General features: G+C 48.0%; 1 protein-coding gene across 1 annotated transcript in view; it reads left to right on the top strand.

Annotated features, from left to right (window-relative positions):
- Window positions 1-21,918, top strand: part of ATL1 (atlastin GTPase 1) — a 38,575-nt gene that overhangs the window by 9,324 nt on the left and 7,333 nt on the right. Inside the window, exons 6-11 of the mRNA XM_032775678.2 lie at window positions 2,491-2,583; window positions 3,847-3,985; window positions 8,550-8,677; window positions 9,507-9,563; window positions 10,442-10,513; window positions 19,622-20,053. Coding sequence (XP_032631569.1) covers window positions 2,491-2,583; window positions 3,847-3,985; window positions 8,550-8,677; window positions 9,507-9,563; window positions 10,442-10,513; window positions 19,622-20,053 — 921 coding nt within the window. The remainder of the gene's footprint in view (window positions 1-2,490; window positions 2,584-3,846; window positions 3,986-8,549; window positions 8,678-9,506; window positions 9,564-10,441; window positions 10,514-19,621; window positions 20,054-21,918) is intronic.

Raw genomic sequence — 21,918 nt, 5'->3', positions numbered from 1 at the left:
GGAGAGAGATTTCTGATAGTAAATGGCTCTTCAATCTAGCATTAAAAAACATGATTAGATCTAATGGCTGGAAGCTGATGCTAGACAAAGTATGACTAAAAATAAGGTGCAAAGTTTATTTATTTATTTTTAATACTGAGGGTAAATTAACCTTTGGAACAGCTTAACCTAGGGATGTGGGAGATTCCCCATCACTTTGAGATTGTTGGTCTTTCTGAAGGCACTGGGGGAGGTTCTGTGGCCTGGGGTACGCAGATGGTCAGACTGGGTTACAGGGGCTCCTTCTGGCCTTAAAATGTAGGAATCGGTGTGTGAAGCTGTGGGATCAGTGTATGTAAGGAAATATGGGCAAGAATGACGTGGTAGCTGAGAAAACCCTTGAGGCCCTGCCTACACGGAGATGGCTGACTGCTGTGCTGCCTCTGGGAAAGGTGTCACTCGTGGTGTACAGCTTGGGCTGGCTTGAGGTGCAAGAAAGCAAGGGAAGCTGGGGCGTCTCGGCCACTGTGCTGCAAACATACAGTGACTTCTGAATCGGAGTCAGAGCGTGTGTAACCTACTTGTGAAAACGGGTCTTGCTACAGAGGCGTGCCGCAGGATTATCTGAACTACAAGGGAAGGTGGCTGTAGCATGGGTAGGCAGACCCGTGCTAACATCAATTTAGCGCCATTAACAATAGTAATGAGGACGTGGCGGCACAGGGTAGCAACTGGAGTACAAGCTCATGGGGGACCCTCAGTACATTCTCTGGTTGCTAGCATCTGTTGCTATGGCTACGCTGCTGTTACCTGTGGTAGCTAGATTAAAGCTAGTGGGGCTATGCCTACCCGTGCTGTGGTCATACCTTCCCTTGCTGTGTCACCGTAACCTTGGCGCAGGGTGTAGTCTGAAATAGACAGATACATACATTTTTTAGACTACAGATTGTAACGTTCGTAGCAGTTGTCAATTTTATGTCTCACTTTCTCTCTAAAGACAATGCTTTATGGAGAAAGAACAAGGAGGGAAAGCGGTCTCTCTCTTGCTCTCTCTCTCTCTCGGTATAATTTTTATTTTAAGCAACAGCCATTTTTTCTCTGCATTTCCAATAAACATATTTCCAGCTATTGACCTGTTTGTTCATCTGTGTGAGAACAACCCTGGCATTTCTGCAAGGCCGTTTTTGGCTTCTGCATGCAACTGTCTGCCTCTTCAAACCTCAGGCACATACACTGTCGCTTAGGTACATGCTGTGTAAATCAGATCTCGAATGCAGGACATGCCTTGAAAATTATTTTTTGAAATGATTGTAACTTGACCGCATTGGCATTTATTTATTTCTTTGAATAGAAACTTTGGCTGCCTCAATAAAGATTACAAAACTCAGTGATTTCATATTTATCCTCTCATGCTACATATGTTTCTCATTAAGAAGCAGCTTGGAAAGATGCCCAGTCAAGGCTGAAAAAAAATAAATTCAAAGCTGTTAATTTCCCATAGGATAAAACTAACTGTGGCTAAAGTTAGGGATCTTATTCCCTTTGTGCTGATTAGCAAACTTCCTTTAAATTTTGCAGAACATGCACCTACCTATTGTTCTATCCAAATGCTCACATTCTAGGTAGAACAGGAAGTGCCCAAATAATTGGCAGTACTTTTCAATCTAGAGCCTCAAATGGCCATTAGATATATAGTATTGTATGCAAATTTTGGGCAGGGGATTTTCATCTGCGGAACAGCTAATCACAGAGTGGAGGTCTCCCCTGTGCGGAGTCCTGGCACAATGATCTGTGCACCATGTTGGTTCCCCTTCGGTTCCAAGAGCACCCATTGCACAGGGCAGTGTTTCACCCAAAATAATCACAAATTTAGAACCCGAAGAAGTTGCCATTGGAGCTGAGTGAGTAATTCACAGTGAATAATTATAAAGTAAATGTCATCTCCTTTTGTTCATCCCTCAGTTTCCTTAAATGTATCTATTGTTTTCCAGTTTGATGAAGCCGTAACTTTTAAAATTGTGCATGCATTTTATGTGTGATATTTGATATGTCTGTGGCAGGATGATGAATATTCAACATTGACGCAGTGGTGCTCAGTTGTGATTGGTGATACAAATCGCATGCCATTTTCTTCTGTTCCTTGACTGGATGAGCATGTGAGCACTTCGTCCATGAATATTTTGCATGGGACTTTAAAATTCATTTCTCTCCAGTCTTTTTTGCCAGTTAAACTTGAAGGCTTGAATATTTGTGGGAAGTGAGCATAAAGTGGGTTTGAATATGGCTACGGTTTTATTCATCTGTGAAGATAACCTGTAAAATTATGTTTTATTATCCACCCAGCTCCAGTTGTCATTTTTCTTGTGGAAGACAAGGCAAAAGTCAAACAACATAAGGCCTGATCCAAAGTCCAGTGTGGTCAAAGAGTGTTTGGACTTCAGTGGATCAAGCCCATCCTGGAGAGCACACTACTAATGAGCCCTCTCTTTGTTTCCTACTTGTGTTATTTAGTCTCTCATATTCCTTGTTCGTGACTGGAGTTTCCCGTATGAATTTTTCTATGGAGCTGATGGTGGTTCAAAATTTTTGGAAAAACGTCTTAAGGTTTGTCCTACGTTTCTGGATGCTGTTTGGCATGAACTTGGCATGAATTAGTTCTGAGCTGACCTGGCCAGATGAGATATGTTTGATAGAAAGGGATTTAAGAATGACTCAGAAAGCCCTTCATCTCCTAACCCAGGGAAGCTGCTGCTCTCCCTGTATCACTGTACGAATAGAACGTAGGCTGGGCTAGAGACCCTGATTCTGCACAGGGCAGGTGCATGTAAGCTCACGGAGGACATGATGAGCAGGAGGCAGAGTACAGAGCAATTGGACTAATGAGAGCTCATCTGAGTGGTTACCAAGTTACTCCTGCTTGGAAGCAGGACAGATAATATGTGGAGACACCTCATGTGCACATTGAGACTTGCAATCCAGAGCATCTCTCCTCAGATACATCTGTTTTCCACACACACCTTTTTTGGCCAGTGGTCTTGAAAGCAAAGGTTTGGGCTTGCCTGTTACTACCACATCTTATGGAGGACCAAGAATAACCCACCATAGCCTTTGCTCACACTTGCATTGAAACACAAACAGCTCTGTTCCCTCATGCACTCCTTGCCAGATGACAGCCTTGGAGATGACTTAGCACAGGCTGCATGGTGTACAATTAAAGCTGAAGGACAAGTACTGCGATAGGAGGGGGTGGTTCATGTGGAAAATTGATGGGTGAGCTCACTACCTCTCCAATGATGGGGAAGAGCAGAATGAAAACAAAACCCCTCCATTGCTCTTAGGAGCAATAATGAAAATACATGGAGAAGTGTACAGAGTTAGCCTGTTCCACCATAGAGATTTCTGGGCAACGTACATTTCAGATGGGAAATAAAAGGTAAGTACATGATCAGCAAGAATTTTGCATTGATAGTATAATAAAATGTATGGGCGAGGGCACCGGTAGAAGTAGTCAGGAAACATATGGATGATTTGATAGTGGAAATGAATGAAAAGACCTAATTAAAGGGGGATCAAGAAAACCCCGGCTATAAACTCCTGAGATGGTTTTGTATTCTAGTCAGACTCTTGCATACACATTTTTCAGAGTAATAACAGGCTCCAGGGCCTGTGGTCAGAGTGAGACATAAATGTTATTTGGTTGCTGGAAAAGCTCTGTCTTTGGCCTCATAAAGCATGCGTAAACCTCCTCCTGAATACATTTTCCTTAAACAATCAGTCCTTTTGCAGTATGTTCTCCACACTTTAATGTAACATATCTGATGTCCACATAAAATGTAAGTATCCTAACATCAAGCTGATCTCTCGTAGGTCTCGGGAAATCAACATGAAGAATTGCAGAATGTCAGAAAACACATCCATTCCTGTTTCACAAACATCTCCTGCTTCCTGTTACCTCATCCTGGCTTGAAAGTAGCCACCAACCCAAATTTTGATGGAAAACTAAAAGGTTTGATGGAAAGCTAAAAGCTATAGTTTGAGATTGAATCTGATCATTTACCTTCGCAATTGAATGATTGCTTTATTTATTCACATTGTCAGATATCCTATTCTCTCCTGAAGCCCTTTCAAATATTTTTGGTAAAACACCTGTGGAAAGCAGTGCTGAAAATAGATAGCCCCTTCTGAATCCAACCAACGTTTCACACTTGTACATTTCAGTGATTTTAGCCTTACAAGGAGATGTGCTAGGATCTGCTAACACATAATAAAAAGATAAAGGTCTAGGCAGATGGCTGAGAACAAAGTGATGCCAGCAGCTGAGGTTTGCATTTCTAGATGCATCATTTTGCACCTATAATTAATTGATATTTTTGCCTGTAATTCAGTACAGGCACAAAGTTGTGGAAGCAGCTCACTGTGGAGCAAGACTGTGCTTGTGGAAAAATGGAAGCCCAGTTTAAAAAAATGGTCCTTAAAACTGAGAGACTTTGGTGTAAAAAGCTTTCCAAAGCAATATTTAGTCTTCTGGAGTCAGCTGATTAATGGTTTCCCTGGAGGGAAATCTTAGTAGCTCAGGAGCCTGGGGCTGCATTTCTGTTCCAATGGATTTGTGGGCTGTGGATTTTTAAGTTAATTTTATTTGTGGTTGTGAAGCATTCGCTCTGCGTTGCAGTCATTTAACCCATAGTCACGTGCTTCCTGAAATCTCTTAGAAGGAAAGACAATGTTCTTTTAGCATCAAACTAAACAATTAGACAAAAGAACTTGATTTTTGGCTATTGTACGCTCTAGTGCCTGCTAAGGGGAGCATACATCATACTGGTCTGACACAATGTGTGTGTGAAATTGGAACCTGTAGCAGGGTGGTCCCCTGCTCCTGCCCTGAAGGGCTTAAAACAGCCCAGAAGAGGGCAGTGGGTGGGGCAAGAAGCCTGGGCTGACTGGGGAAAGCAGGCTCAATTTTGGCCAGGTCCCAATCAGGCCCAGCTGGCCCCTATAAGAGGCAGTGAGCCAGGAGCCCAGACGGTCTCTCTCTGCCTGTAGAGGGAGAAGGGCCTGGCTGCAGGGAGCTAGACAAGGTACCTCGAGTGGTGCAGGGCTGGGAAAAGGCAGAGGAGCTGGGGAGTTCCAGCCTTGAAAGCCCCAGGCTGAGGCCTAGCATTAGGCCAAGAGGTACTGGGGGTTGCAGGGGGCAGCCCAGGGGTAGGCAAAGGAAGCAGGTCCAAACCCCTTTGCCTATGATGAGTGGCTGATACGGCAGTCTGCCCCAGTGAACAGGGGCTAGATAGAGACTAGGCAGTAGTCAATATTGAGGCAAAGTGGGGATAGTGGGGTAGGGGTTCCCCTGGGAGGGGGAGACCCAGTTGAAAGAGGCACCAGGGTCCAGGGAAGGACTTGGGGCCAGAGGACAGGTGGATCACTGGCCTGCAGAGAGCGCTCCGGGCTGGAAATTGAGCTAATTCCTGGAAGTCACCAGCAGGAGGTGCCGCAGGGGTGAGTCCAACCTGTTTACAGAACCAGTTAAAAGGGATATAAGATAGTCAGTCTCGAATGGGAATTATCCTCTATAGATTTCACTCCTTAGTTCCAAGGAAAACTTCAGGAGCCAGCTAGAACTCGATGACTGTTTTCGAAAGAACTGGTATATGGAGCCTCATCATTCCACTTCTCTTTTCTCTCAAAGCTGCCCACTGCTTCCTCTGCTCGCTCAGAACTAATCAGATGAAATTATGTCACTGTTGTTACCTTTTGAATACCCAGACAGTCCCTTTCGCTTGCACTGTCCACTTTCCTGCTATTTCCTAGAAAATATGTTGTAGATGTTGTAAGTTAAAATGACTTGATCCTGCAGTTCTGGGTGATCTCATCTGAATCGGTCAAGATGGCAATGGAGCCCATTAACTTCCAGCGATGACGCTAGCACTTCTGGGGAAAATGCCCTTGGTACTAGCAGGAGACAATGAATCTAGATAGTCTCTCCAGTTTGAAAAGTGCTGTTATAGAACCTATCCCTGGAGGAGAAGGAAAGAAGACCGTTTTACACTGAGTGGTCTAGACATTGTGCCGTAAAAATACCACCACCACCTCCAAATATATGTCCCCATAGCTAAGAAATCAAGGAAATATATTGTGTGTTCCTGGCCTGGTGTGTGCACATATTAGATGCCACCTCTTAAGCCACCAGCCTTTTGGATTTGTTGATTTGGCACAGCCCTCCCATAGCAGTGTTTCTGAGCTGCAGTAGCATCTGTATAGTTAGTCAGTGTTATGGTGGAGCTACACGTTCTAGGCATTCTCTGTTTCTGTATTTTGACTGGCAAAGACAATACTTTAGAAAGGTCAGCGATAAAAATCAGAGTGAAGTGCCTGCAGGATTCATAAGATTACCTAAAGGGCAAATTAATCTCCACTGAACCATTTAAGCAAAGAGAAGCCTTACTAGAGATGTCTTACATGAAAACCTCACTGCTTCACAATACAGCAAAGAAATTTACAGCCATAGTGAGGAGGACAAACTGGAGCCAACCGGCAGCAGTAGTTGTGATGCTCTAATGCATATACAAGAGCTCTCAATCTGCAGATTCTAGGAGTCTAATGGTCCCAACAGTTTTCAAATATTGCATATGAATATTACAGTGTGCAGTACCCAGAAAGGACTACAATCTCAGTGTGAGAAGTCTCAGTGGAGTGCCGTAAAAAGCAGGGAAGAACAATTCTTCTTTTAAACCTGTAGACCAAAAGTTTTCAGGTCCTAATGTGATTTTTTTTTTCAAAACAGGAATGCCAAGGGAGAGAAAAGAGCACAGTATTTCCATACTCACGTTGCTTTTGCACACAGGCACTGGTTGAGCAGAGCATGTAACTTGCCATGTTTCAGGACTGAGGCCTGGGTGGCCTGGCTTAGAGGTTAGAATCAGGCGCAAGCCGAGGAATCAAGGGCCAGGAGCCAGTTATCAGGGTCAGGCTGGGTTGAATGCTAGCAGATCAGAATGGAGAGACAGATTGGAGGGCAGCAACCAGGGGGCAGTTACCCAAATCAGGATGAGTCAGGAACAGCTAAGCACCAGTCTAGCAGTCCATAGCTGTGTGAAGCCCAGCTGAACTACAAACAACTTCCTGTTTCCTCCTCTAGCTTTGTCATAAACAGATTGTTAAGGGTTAATGTCTCTTCTACCTGGAAAGGGTTAACAAACAACACCTGACCAGAGGACCAATCAGGAAATAAGATTCTTTCAAATCTCAAGGGAGGGAAGCCTTTGTTTGTAGTTTGGGGTTTTTGCTTTGTGCTCTCTAGGGTCTGAGAGAGACCAGACATTACTATAGGATCTCTAAGTTTCTGTTCAAATAGTAAGTAGGAACAGGCGATTTTAGTATTTTTGTTTGTTTTACTCTATTTGCAATTGTGGATCTGGCTGGTTAACTTTTATATGTGTAGTTGCTGGGAATATTTTGATTTGTATTGGTACTGGGGGAAAAGTTTCTCTCTAGTGTCTGTAAGCTATAGGACCCTGTAATATTTACATCTTGAAGTTACAGAGATAATTCTTTACTTTTTCCTTTCTTTTATTAAAAGATTTCTTTTAAGAGAACCTGATTGAATTTTTCCCCCTTGTTTCCCTTGTTTAATCCCAGGGGATTGGGTTTAAACTCACCAGGACTGGTGGGGAAGACGGGAGGGGGGAGAGGTAGAATCTCTCTCTGTTTTCCTTGAATCTGTTTGCCTCTTTGTGGAAGGGAAGGGACATGCTTCTCTGTATTGTGATTTAAAGAGTTTGGATCAGTAGTCTCTCAGGATAGCCCAGGGAGGGAAAGTCTGGGAGGGGGAAAGAAGGGGGAATGGTTTATTTCTCCTTGTTTTAAGAACCCAAGGGATTTGGGTTCTTGGGGTCCCCAGGGAAGGTTGGGGAGGTCAGAGTGCCCCAAAACACTATATTTTTGGGTGGTGGCAGTGCTATCAGATCTAAGCTGGTAATTAAGCTTAGAGGAATTCATGCAGGTACCCAAATTTTGGACGCTAGGGTTCAGATTTGGGAATTATACCTTATGACAAGCTTAAATAGGGGCTGTGACCCAATCAGGCACCTCAGAACTCTCCCAATCAGAGCATTGAGGCGGGGTTTGTGCCCCAGTTGGGCTTCATGGACTGCGGTCCCAGCTGCTGTCTGTGAGCTGCCAGGCAGAGGATTGGTGTGTGATGACTCTCCCCGACCCCCTTGTTCAAGACCTGCAGGACCTGACTCCATGCAACCAGGCCACAGTTACTCGTTCTGGAGGCATCAGTTACCTGCCTGATCATGCAAAAGCAGCTTTGTGCATGCAGATGGCTGTGGGTGCAAACTTTGTGGGTGCCATTTAGGAGACTGCTTTGAAAAGGTATCGTAACGGTGTGTATTATGCTTCAGACAAGTAGTGCTAACGCAATATTATCACTTCTGAGTACAGGCATCATTCACTCAGACTGCCTGTCAGTCACAGGATGGCTGGCGTTAGCTGCTAATGCTTCGCATGTGTGTATTGCAGCACAAGTCTGAGTTGTGCTGATCTGGATCTGACGCGGGGTTTGCTTACAGAAATAGATGCCGAGTTCATCAAGAACTTGAAGGTGTTGATTCCTTGGCTCCTTAGCCCTGAGAGCCTAGATGTTAAGGAGATCAATGGAAATAACATCACCTGTCGAGGCCTTGTGGAATACTTTAAGGTATTGGCTCCTAAACCACGTGAGATCACGGTTATTCAGCTGGGAAGTGTTTGCATTTTTTCCTGATTTAAGTGAGCAGTAAAGGAAGGTTTGTGATACACAGACTGGGGAAAGTGCACGTCTTTCTAGTGAAGGTATTTGTCTGGCCGCTATAACCTTGGCGTCTGCGTAGCCTCACCACTCTCTGGTGCTGTTATCCCCATTGAACAGATGGGGGCGCTGCGGCACACAGAGACTAAGTAGCTTGCCCAGGGTAGCACAGGAAGTCTCTGGCGAAGTCTAAATCAATGCTTAGGGTGACCATATGTCCCGTTTTGGCCGGGACAGCTCCCTTTTTATGCTCTGCCCTGACCGTCCCGACATTTTTTTGACAAAAACGGGCGTTTGTCCCATTTGCTCTTCCCAACTGATTAATTGGCAAGTGAACAAATGCCCAGTTTACAAAAAAAGCCTGGTGGGCCCCCTAGGGCGCATGGAAGAATGTTTTTTTGGGGGGGGCAGTGACACAAGGTGCTATGCAGCAGGGATCTGGGGGTCAGCCCCAGCCCTGGGCAGCATGGAGCTTGCTGGGGGCGGAGGGATGGCTCCGGTGAGCCCGGCGGGTGGGGGAGTGGCTCAGGCAAGCCCTGAGCCGTCCCATTTTTACTTTAGGAAATAAGGTCACCCTATCAGTGCTGCTCAGCACGAAAGGGACCATTCCCTGGAGGGAGCTGGACATCTATGTCCCTTTTAAAAATCTCCTTAATGGCGCATGTGTAAGGTGTGTGTGTGTGTGTGTTTTAAATAAACATGCTGTTGAATGTGATGCTATGTTTGTATTGTTTCCTAGGCATATATAAAGATTTATCAAGGAGAAGAATTGCCACATCCCAAATCAATGTTGCAGGTATTTATGCTGTATGCTGGTGGCTGGCATGAGCTTGTCTACAGTGATTCACATTGATTTTCTGTTACGCAGGCATTTGAGATGTTAGGCTAATGGAGGGCTTTGAGTCTGTTCTCTGATGCTCAAATATGCTAATCAAAGCAATACCTTGTTGGAAATCTTGGGGTAAAATTTTCAAAAGCACCGAAGTGACTTAGGGCCCTGATTCCCATTTTCAGAAGTGAGTTAGGCACTCTGAGATATTTTTCACAAGGCAGAGGCAATAGCTGTGTACATATCCCTGGTCATTGCCAACGTTTTCTTAACATTTCCCATAGCTGCAGCATGAAGGGTTTTTACTGCCTCTGGCTTTGGATTCCTGCAGGAATTGGCTTCCTATGTACTACTAACTACAAGTCAAGGTGCATCTATAAATCCCAGTAGGAGCTGGGATCTGCCTTCTTGGGATGCCAGCCCTTTGTCCTAGTGCACCAGTGGCAGTTAAGATCAGCTCAGCTGCTTTTGCTAGCAGATTTTAACAGGCTGGTGTCTAGAAGCAGGGCGCTGTTGGCAGAAGGCTGTTGGCTCTGGAATTTGCTCTCCGAGCTCATCTGTTGTCCATAAGAGTTTGGTGTAAGGTGCATCTATTCACTCAGGCTTTTGCAGGAAAAGGCAGAGGTGACTGCAGAATGGAGGGCTGGGATCAAGTTGTTACTAGGGGGAGAGTCGGGTCGAGCTGTTTATTATTTTTCATTTTTGTACATGTGGGGAGTGTGCATGCACCCACCCATGCAGGTCGATGGAAATGGATATGTTACTAACCCAGCCTGCTTGTCTCCCGTCTCCCGCACCATCGGGTTGATCTGAAACTTGCATTGTGTTTTGCGTCCCGCTTGCAGGCCACAGCTGAGGCTAACAATTTAGCTGCAGTTGCCACTGCCAAGGACACCTACAATAAGAGAATGGAAGAGGTAAGGGAACAGCTCATATTGTCTTGGACTTCAGATGTTTCCGCCAAAGTACTAAGGCTGCACATGGTCTCCCTTTACAAGGCAGTTTACGAAGCAACCTCTGTGCCTGGCCACGATTTATTGATCCATACTTCTCAAAAAGGAGCTGTTTGAGCAAGTTATATGAGGCAGCATCTGTCCCAATAAAAGCCAGGATGGATTTGAGATTCCGTAACAACACCAAAATAAACTTGATCAGTTTGAAGTGAATTAAAAATAACCCCTTAAACTAATGAATAATGAGGAGTTTCCTTTTTCTAAGGCACTTGCTCTGGGGCAGAGATAAGATGCTCTGTGAAATTGAGGAGGGGCAGGCTGAGATCACGGGAATGTAACAGGCTGTCAGAGTAAGGTGTTAAATACACATATGTATGTGGCCAAAAATAAAACTCTAAATAAGTATCTGTCTACCAATGCAAGGGGTTTAAGAGCAAAAATAGGTGCACTAGAATGGCTGGCACTGGAAGGGGGTTCTGAGTCAAGCATCAACTGTTGGAGTGTTTTCTTGAGTCTGCAGAGAGCCTGAACCAAATGTTCTGAAAGGCGTAAGCTGCCTCACCATTCATCTCAACGAGATGCGCTTTCTGAAGGAGACAAAGTAATATGTTAATAGAAAAATCTGTCTAACCTGTTAAGCCTAGTGCTGGATTTTGGCAGGCTGGGCACACGGTGACAACAGAGAGCTGTGTGTGTTGGCGCCCCACCCCACCTAAACCACGAAGAAGGGATGGCAACAGCAAGAACCCTTTCCACTCCCCCAACCACTGAGCCCTCTGCTGGGACGATGTTGGCGGGGGCCACCTCAGAACAGTGGGTTTCAGAGTTAACCCCCTGAGATGAGTGGAGCAGTTCATACCTCTCAGAGCCATTGTTTCAGGCTGTCTTAAGACTCTGGCAGTCTTCACTGTATCGGTTACACTCAGGGCTAGTTTCAAGATTTTCTGTATAATTATGAGGGCTCAGAGCGAATATTTCTTAAATGACGACAGTTTAGAATCCAATATCATCATGTGACTTTAGCTCGGGGCCTGGTGCCAATAACGCCTGTGCCTTAATCCGGTCCTTGTTAATCTCTTAATCCTCACCCAGACCCCACACCTCCTCAGGTGCCAAGAACCCAACCCCCAGGCAGCTGCCAAAGCCTCCAGCGTCCCCACCAACTACTCTAGGATACAGTTACACATTTGTCAGTACAAAAAATTGCAGCACATTGAAAATGTGGATGTTAATAAGACACCCCCCACCCACCACTACCACCATGTGCTGTTCAATTCCTTGTTTAGATCACTAAAGGCTTCCATGTTCTGAATCTGAGAGAAGCTCCTGCAGAATTTCTAGCGGCTCACTGGAGTGCCAAGAAGCTAGGGTCCTTGCTGCTCAGTTTAGGTCCAGTTTGCTGCATAGCGCACAGGACCTTGCCACTTAGTTAACAGTTGCTAACCAAATGCTTGCAAAATCTCCTCTTCACTGCTATCCAGCTTCTCTGCCTGCTCAGTCAGCAGTCTGGCTTAATTTGCATCTTTTAAAAGCTTGAAAGGTTAGCTGAAAAGCTCTCACCTGCCAAGCTTTTAATGCCAACGTGCCGGTTCACTGCGTTCAGAGTCCCGTGCAACAACCGATCACAATAACAACACCAAGAGCAGTGCAAGAAACTGGATTCCCTGAATTGCTGTAGGCATCAATGACATCACACAGCAATTCTGGTTGGGGAAAAAGCATCCTTAGTTCCGGACTTGATTTTGGGGCCGAATCCTGCAAATTCTTACTAAAGGGTGTAGTGATCACTGCCAAAGAATATTTCCATTGAAGCCTGCTCTAGATCTGTTTATTTATCAACAAAGGGTAGGAGTAAATGGTCAGTTTTCAGCATGGAGTGAGGTAACTAGTGGTGTCCCCCAGGGGCCTGTTCTGAGACCAGTACTGTTCAGCATAATCATCAGTGAGCTGGATAAAGGGATAAATAGTGAGGTGGCAAAATTTGCAGATACAAAACTTCTCAAACGAAGTCCCAGGCAGACTGCAAAGAGCTACAAAGGGATCTCACAAAACTGGGTGACTGGGCAACAAAATGGCAGATGAAATTCAGTGTTGCTAAATACAAAGTAATGTGCATTGGAAAACATAATCCCCACTATCCATATAAAACGATGGGCTCATTAAGAAAGGGATAGATAATAAGACAGAAAATATCCTATTGCCTCTATATAAATCCATGGTACGCCCACATCTTGAATACTGCATACAAATGTAGTTGGCCCATCTCAAAAAAGACATATTGGAATTGGAAAATGTTCAGAAAAAGACAACAAAAATGATTAAGGGTATGGAACAGCTTCCGTATGAGGAGAGACTAATAAAAAAGATGGTTGCTCACCTTTGTAACTGTTGTTCTTCGAGATGTGTTGCTCATATCCATTCCAGTTAGGTGTGTGTGCACCGTGTGCATGCTCGTTGGAAGCTTTTTACCCTAGCAACACTCGGTGGGTCGGCTGGGCGCCCCCTGGAGTGGTGCCGCTATGGTGCCGGATATATACCCCTGCCGACCCAATGGCCCTTCAGTTCCTTCTTGCCGGCTACTCCAACGGTGGGGAAGGAGGGCGGGTTTGGAATGGATATGAGCAACACATCTCGAAGAACAACAGTTACAAAGATGAGTAACCGTCTTTTTTTCTTCGAGTGCTTGCTCATATCCATTCCAGTTAGGTGATTCCCAAGCCTTACCTAGGCGGTGGGGTCGGAGTGAGATGTTGCAGAAAGCAAAACTGCTGAGCCAAAGGCTGCATCATCTCTGGACTGTTGAACCAGAGCATAACGAGAGGCCAAGGTGTGGACCGAGGACCAGGTAGCTGCGTGACATATCTCTTGAATGGGCACATGAGCAGGAAGGCGGCCGATGAAGCCTGAGCTCTGGTAGAATGAGCGGTGAGGTGGCTCGAGGGAACATGAGCCAAGTCATAACAAGTACGGATGCACGCCGTCACCCAAGATGAGATCCTCTGGGAGGAGACCAGTAGGCCCTTCATTTGGTCTGCCACAGCGACGAAGAGTTGGGGCATTTTATGAAAGGGTTTCGTCTGGTCGATATAAAATGCGAGCGCTCCACGGATGTCTAGGGAGTGCAATTGCTGCTCCTGTTGTGATGAGTGTGGCTTCGGGAAGAAGACCGGAAGGAAGATATCCTGGTTGACATGAAAGGCCAATACCACCCTAGGGAGGAACGCTGGGTGTGGTTGCAACTGTACCTTGTCCTTGTGAAACACAGTATACGGTGAGTCCACCGTGAGAGCCCTAAGCTCGGAGACTCATCTGGCTGATGTAATGGCTACGAGGAAAGCTGTCTTCCAGGACAGGTATAGTAGCAAGCAGGGCAGACATAAGTCTGGTTAAAACCAGGTTGAGGTCCCAGGTCAGGGCTGGGCGGCGTACTTGAGGGTATAGGCACTCCAAGCCCTTGAGGAACCTAGAAACCATCGGGTGTGAGAACACGGAGCGTCCACTTTCCCCTGCGTGGAAGGTAGAGATGGCCGCTAAGTGTACCCTCAATGATGATACCGCTAGGCCCTGCTGTTTAAGAGACCAGAGGTAGTCCAAATGGTGGGGATCGAGACCTTGGTGGGAGTAACATTCTGCGATACGCAGCAGCAGGAGAAATGCTTCCACTTGGCCAGATACTTTGACTGAGTGGAAGGTTTCCTGCTACCCAGAGTACTTGTTGTACTGCGGCAGAGCAACATAACTCTGACTGGCTTAACCACGCAGCAGCCATGCCATGAGGTGAAGAGACTGCAGGTCTGGGTGGTGAAGTCTGCCATGGTCCTGAATTATAAGGTCTGGGTGAAGAAGCAGGGTAATTGGGTTGGCTATCGACAGGTCGAGCAACATGGTGTACCAGTGCTGGCTGGGCCACGCTGGAGCGATCATGATTAAGCGAGCTCCATCCCTGCGGAGCTTTAGCAGGACCCTGTGAACCAGCGGGAACGGTGGAAAGGCGTAAAGCAGTTGGCTCATCCACGGCATCAGGAAAGCGTCCGAGATCGAACCCGGGGCGAGACCTTGGAAGGAGCAGAACATCTGGCATTTCCTGTTCTTGCGGGAAGTGAAGAGGTCTATGTGGGGAAATCCCCACTTCCGGAAAACAGAATGAATAACGTCCGGATGAATCGACCACTCGTGAGACAGGAAGGATCTGCTGAATCGATCCGCCAGAGTGTTCCGAACCCCTGGGAGAAAGGACGCTACCAGATCTATCGGGTGGGCTATACAAAAGTCCCAGAGTTGGATGGCTTCCTGACAAAGGGGGGAGGACCGTGTCCCTCCCTGCTTGTTTATGTAATATATGGCCGTTTTGTTGTCCGTGAACACTGAGACACAACGGCCTTGCAAATGCTGTTGAAACGCCTGGCACGCAAGGCGGACTGCTCTCAGCTCTCGGACATTGATATACAAGGCCAGCTCCTGAGATGACCAAAGGCCTCGAGTGCGAAGATGTCCGAGGTGAGCACCCCAGCTGAGAGATGACGTGTCCGTCGTCAGGGCCATAGAAGGCTGGGGTGGATGGAACGGCATCCCTGCACACACCAGGGAGGGTGTCAGCCACCAGTCAAGAGAGCCTAGGATGCTCGGCGGAATGGTGACTATCATGTCTAAAGCGTCTCTGCCTGGGTGGTATACCGAGCTGAGCCAAGATTGGAGGGGACGGAGGCGTAATCTGGTGTGTTTGGTCACGACGTGCAGGCAGCCATGTGACCCAGGAGACTGAGACAAGTGCGAGCCAAAGTCGTCGGAAAGTTCTGTAGGCCTCAGATAATTGTTACCATTGCCTGAAACCGAGGCTGTGGTAAGCAGGCTCTGGCGAGATTGGAGTCCAGGATGGCCCCAGTGAAGTCTATCCTCTGTGTGGGAACCAGAGTGGATTTTCCTGTATTGATCATTAGGCCTAGATGTTTTAATAGGTCCTTGACGATGCCCACATGATGGGTGACTTGTGTCTCGGAGGTCCCTCAGATGAGCCAATCGTCCAGCTACGGAAAAATGTGTATCCGACTGCGGCGGAGGGAGGCGGTGACTACAGCCATGCACTTTGTGAATACTCTTGGGGCTGTAGAGAGGCCAAACGGTAGGACCGTCAACTGGAAATGCTGACAGTTGGCTACAAACCGGAGGTACCGCCTGTGTGGAGGATAAATGGCGATGTGAAAATAGGTGTCCTTCATGTCAAGGGCGGCATACCAGTCTCCGGGATCCAAGGACGGGATGATGGTCCCCCAGGATACCATGCGGAACTTCAACTTTATCAGAAACTTGTTGAGTTCTCGCAGGTCTAGGATAGGTCTGAGACCTCCCTTCACCTTGGGGATTAGGAAATAGTGAGAATAGAACCCCTTGCCCCTTTCATCCTTTGGTACCTCCTCTATGGCTCCCATGGCAAGGAGTGTCTGCACCTCTTGTAAGGAATTGCTCGTGAGAGAGGTCCCTGAAGAGGGACGAGGATGTTGGGTGGAAGGGGGGCGCGAAATAAACTGGAGGTGGTACCCAAGTTCCACCATGTGTAGGACCCAACGATCTGAAGTTAGCTGGGACCACGCAGGGAGGAAAAAGGAGAGGCGGTTGGAAAAAGGAGAGAGAGGATTCTGGAAAGTAACTGGTATGCTGTCCCTCGGGCGCACCTTCAAAAGTTTGGCTTTGGCCCCATAGGTGGTTTGGTGGGACCTTGATTTTGGCCCCCTTGGGGTCCTGACTGTCGTTTAAGACCAGCTCTACCACGCCTTCTGCCAAAGTTCTGCCTCTGTCTAGGCGGAGGATAAGGGCGATGAGGCTGGGGGCAGAAAGGCCGGTGCTGAGTCACCGGCGTGTGCATGCCGAGAGAGCTCATAATAACCCTGTTGTCCTTCAGGCTTTGTAGCCTGGGGTCTGTCTTTTCAGAAAACAGGCCTCTACCGTCAAAGGGCAGGTCCTGTATCGTATGTTGCAGTTCCGGCGGGAGGCCTGAGACTTGAAGCCATGAAATGCGTCTCATGGCAACTCCGGATGCCAGAGTCCTGGCTGCGGAGTCAGCTGCATCCAACGAGGCCTGGAGGGAAGTTCTCGCCACTTTTTTCCCTTCCTCCAAGAGGGCCGCAAACTCCTGAGGGACTAACTCTGTAAACTTGCCCACCGCCGCCCAGGTGTTGTAGTTGTAGTGGCTAAGCAGGGCTTGCCGGTTTGCCACCCGGAGTTGGAGGGCCCCTGCAGAGTATACTTTACGGCCCAGTAAGTCCATGCGTCTAGCCTCCTTTGATTTTGGAGCTGGAGCTTGCTGGCCATGATGTTCCCTCTCATTGACAGACTGTACGACGAGGGAGCAGGGAGGAGGATGGTCGTACAGGTACTTGTGCCCCTTGGATGGCACCATGTACTTGCGCTCAACTCCCCTGGCAGCGGGTGGAATGGAGGCTGGGGACTGCCAGATGGTATCAGCATTGGGCTGAATCGTCCGGATAAATGGTAAGGCCACTCTTGTGGGGGCATCAGCCGACAGAATATCCACCACCGGGTCCTCTATCTCCGGGACCTCCTCCACCTGGAGATTCATATTGAGTGCCACACGTCTCAGGAGGTCCTGATGGGCCCTCATGTCAGTTGGAGGAGGGCCCATGGAGGATGTCCCTGCCACTGCCTCATAGGGAGAGGAGGAAGAGAAAAGACCATGGACCAACGGATCCTGTGTGGCCTTGTGCTCTTGGACGCCCTCCAGCTCCCATGGGGTTTGGGAGTCTGGTGGCTGAACTGGCGCTTCCTCCGTATTGGTAGGAGGGAGGTAGCTGATAGTCGCCTCCAGCACCCGGTGCTCCGATGGGGCAGAGCGAGATAGGACTGGAGGTACACCTTGGGCCTGATGATATGCCCAAAGCGTCCAGAATGACCACTGATGGGGGCCTTGATCTTGGGCCTGGGTCTCCTGGAACATTCTGGCGGGCACATCGGAGTCACGGTCCTGTGCATAGGAACTGTCCACATGAGATGACACCGATGCGTGACGGGATGGCCAAGGAGGGGCTGAAAAACCCTGGGAAGAGTCTCGCTCTCTGTTTGATCTTGCTCTGCGTGGCACCGGGGAATGGTACCGGGAGCCATACCGGTACCAGGAACGAGATAGGGACCTACGACCGGAGCGGTGCTGGGATCTCGAAGCTCAGCGTCTGGAGAGGCCGTGAGAGACACGGTGCCTGGGGCGGTGCCGGGAGCTGGATCGGTGGCGAGAGTACCGGGCCGGCGAATGGGACGCTGATCGGTGCCACGAATGTGACCAGTACCGAGAAGGGGATCGGTGCTGGGACTGCGAGTGGCGTCGGGACCGGGATTGGCGATGGAACCGAGAATACCGGCGGGATCGCAATCGTGAGTGGTGCCGCTCTGCGGTACCAAGAGAGGGTGGTCTCATCAAGGCAGGCTTGCTCACAGATTGTATGACTCGCACCGGTGGTGCCGGGGGTTGAGGCAGCACAGACTCTGTCATTGCAGTCAGTTCCCTCGCCGTGGAAAATGTCTCCGGTGTGGAGGGAATAGTGAGCTCAAACATGGCTCTCGGCAGGGAGCTTTGAGGCACTGGACTCGACAGCCCTTGCGGGACCGGAATCGACGGTGCCAATGATGTCGGTGCCGCGGCAGGTGTAGGTGCCGGGCGGTCCGATCTAGCCGGGTGCTCTGGCTGTGGTGCAGATGGCGCAGAAGCAGCGGACGTCTTTTGCCTCTTCACCCTCAGGGAGAGAGAACGGTGCTGAGCAGACACCGGTGCCGGAGATGGTGCTGAGAGGCCTTAGCGGTACCGGTGTGATCTGGTGCCGAAGAAGCACTTCTTCCAGCGGATTGACCAGTGCTCGGTGCCAAGGGCGGAGGAGTAAGAGCTGCCTCCATCAGGAGCTGTTTGAGTCGAAAGTCTCGCTCCTTTTTTTCCTCGGCTTGAAGGCCTTGCAGATCTGGCACTTATTGGCTAGGTGGGATTCCCTGAGGCACTTAAGGCAGGAGTCGTGAGGATCTCCTGTTGGCATCGGCTTGTGACAGGCCGAGCACGGTTTGAAACCCGGTAAACTGGGCATGGGCCTCGGCACCGGGTGCGGGGAAGGGGCTAATCCCCGAACCCCTCTTAACTATAACACTAACTATGTTATAGAACTAATAAAACTAACTGGAAATATAGAAATTTCAACTATATACACAAGAATAACGAGAGAACTACAAGTAGCTAGGGAGGTGGAGGTCAGCTAAGCCGCGCTCCACAGTTCCAACGACTGTCACGGGCGGTAAGAAGGAACTGAAGGGTCGTTGGGTCGGCAGGGGTATATATCCAGCGCCATAGCAGCGCCACTCCAGGGGGCGCCCAGCCGACCCACCAAGTGTTGCTAGGGTAAAAATCTTCCGACGAGCGTGCACGTGGCGTGCACACACCTAATTGGAATCGATATGAGCAATCACTCGAAGAAGAACGGGGACTTTTCAGCTTGGAAAAGAGACAACTAAGGGAGGATATGATAGAGGTCTATAAAATCATGACTGGTGAGGAGAAAGGAAATAAGGAAGTGTTATTTACTCCTTCTCACAACACAAGAACTAGGGATCACGCAATGAAATTAATAGGCAGCAGGTTTAAAACAAACAAAAGAAAGTATTTCTTCACACAACACACAGTCAATCTGTGGAACTTCTTACCAGAGGATATTGTGAAGGCCAAGACTATAACAGAGTTCAAAAAAGAGCTAGATAAATTCATGGAGGATAGGTTCATCAGTGGCTATTAGTCTGGATGGGCAGGAATGGTGTCCCTAGCCTCTGTTTGCCAGAAGCTGGGAATGGGCAACAGGGGGATGGATCACTTGATTTTTACCAGTTCTGTTAATTCCCTCTGGGGCACCTGGCACTGGCCACTGTCGGAAGACAGGATACTGCGGTGGATGGACTTTGGTCTGAGCCTGTATGGCCGTTCTTATGTTATCATGTATCATTTGTATGGTGGTAGCACCAGCCTATGGGGCTACAGTCACTGTGATCTATCTTAAATATTTGGTGAATAACTGAACTGTTTTCTCTGAATAGGTTTGTGGGGGAGACCGGCCGTTTCTTGCACCCAGTGACCTTCAGAACAAACACCTGGAGCTCAAGGAGGAAGCAGTGAAGCTGTTTCGAGGCGTTAAGAAGATGGGTGGGGAGGAGTTTAGTCGCCGCTACCTACAGCAACTGGAGAACGAAATAGACGAGCTCTACGTACAGTACATTAAGCACAATGACAGCAAGAACATATTCCATGCGGCACGTACCCCTGCAACCCTCTTTGTGGTCATCTTCATCACGTACGTGATAGCTGGAGTGACCGGCTTCATTGGCTTGGACATCATAGCCAGTCTATGCAACATGATCATGGGGTTGACCCTTATCACTCTGTGCACCTGGGCATATATCAGATACTCTGGGGAATACAGAGAACTGGGAGCAGTAATAGACCAAGTGGCTGCAGCGTTGTGGGACCAGGTAAGAGCATGAGCTTGTGATAAAAAGAGACATTCTTTGGCCTTGATTTGCTTTGGGATTCTCAGCGCCTTTTGAAATAGCTTTTAAATACGTCACTCGGGCCCCAGGCCTGCAATTGGACGACCTGCACACATCCAGCTGCAGGACTGGGGCTTAAGTCAGCTATACACTCATCCTCTAGACAATGGCCTATCCTGCTGCCTTTCAGAGCAACTTAAACACCACATTTTAACCCATTCCAGACAGGTTCTTTAGCCTTGCCACACACTGAATGCACCAGCACTAGGTGCTGGGAAAGGCAAGGATAGGTGTCTTGTTTATTGAGATGATCATAAGGGTGAGAATTCTGGTGCCCAGTATGGGGGCCGTGAACAGAACCGCCCCCCACCTGGTCATGTGAGTGAAGTTAGATGGAGGAAACAGGGACAACAGAGCTTGTTTAATGTATGACACCACTAGCCATTAGGTGCAAAACCAATGCCTCCCATTCAGATTTTGTGTCTCCTGCACAATGTAAATCCTGGGCCATAAATTGAGGTTGGGGATCTCATTTTGAAATGTGGACTTAAAGGTCCTGGAAACAGAGAGACAGGGGAGTACAAGTCAGCGTGTTGGATAGCGGTCACACAGGTTTTCAACAATCCTTTATCCCGTTGGCTTCAGCGGAACTTTGATGCGAGTTAAGCATCTGTATAAATATTGGCTCAATGACGGCCTAAGCCAACAATGCTAACTTTTAAAAGAACATGGCGGCCTTTTGCTCTTCCAGTTGACAGGGCTGGAATTAGCTCACTTGTTTTATTTCACATTTGTAACCCACCAACTGCAATATACATCTTACGCCACCCTGCTTGGAGTCAAACAAAAAACAGAAGGCATTTGTCATCAGGCTTCAGATTCATAGGTGAGCTTTATATGGAAATCAACAGATTCAGGGTTATTAATATGACTTAATTTACTTAATTTCCATTCTTTCCAGTGACTTAAAGTTGTGTAATAGCTTAAAATATGCAGTTTTGGCTGGAAAAATGAAACTTTTAAGCTTCCAGAGTAATGCTTTGATAAAATGCTCAACGCAGGCCCTCGGGTAGAGACCTTGAGCATACCATGACATCAGTTCACCATTGCAAATGGATGCAAAGTCTCAAATGGAAGCAGAAGTCAATGGATAGAGGGTTGCAGGCGCATGCAGGTTTCCACCTACATTGTGCACTCATGAGATCAGGGTCCTCAGAAGTGGCTTAAACTTGCGTGGTGGGTCAAATAAATGGTGCATTAAACACCGTGTTTGGCCAGACACCCCCTGACATCAGCAGGAGTTTCACCATTGACATAAATAGCAACAGGCTGTACTAACATGATTCAAGGGACACCATCCACTTGAAATCTAGTCAGTTTAGGGTGGGAGGAGTTTGGGGTGGGAGGAGGAGTTAAAAATAGCGACACCTGCCCCTGTGTAATTTTACCACTGTTTTCCTATTTTAAAAAAAACGCTCTCTTCCAGTTGCTCTGTGAAAACCCACACACACACAGCAGGGGCAGGAACTGACTTTACATCATGGGAACAGGGACAACTGACGATACACAAAATGCTGTCCTGTGCACAGCCTGAACAAATGGAAAACGCTTCTTTTGCTGTCATTTGCAGCAATGGTCACTGCAGGTGTCCAGGGCTAGTGCAAAGAAGTTTTGTGCCCTAGGTGAAACTTCCACCTTCCGCCCTCCCACCCCAGCCCTGTGGCAGCTCCCCCCCCCTCGTCCCTAATGCACCCCCCCCCAGCAGTTAACTCAGCCTCCCACTCAGGGAGCCCCCCCCGCAGCAGGTAACCCCTCTCCACCCCATGCCCCCACGGCAGCTAACCCTG

Source organism: Chelonoidis abingdonii, chromosome 4 (assembly GCF_003597395.2).
Source record: "Chelonoidis abingdonii isolate Lonesome George chromosome 4, CheloAbing_2.0, whole genome shotgun sequence".
In the NCBI taxonomy this organism is placed as follows: domain Eukaryota; kingdom Metazoa; phylum Chordata; order Testudines; family Testudinidae; genus Chelonoidis; species Chelonoidis abingdonii.
The sequence above is the reverse complement of the archived record's forward strand: the minus strand, read 5'-3'. Positions and strand labels throughout refer to the sequence as shown.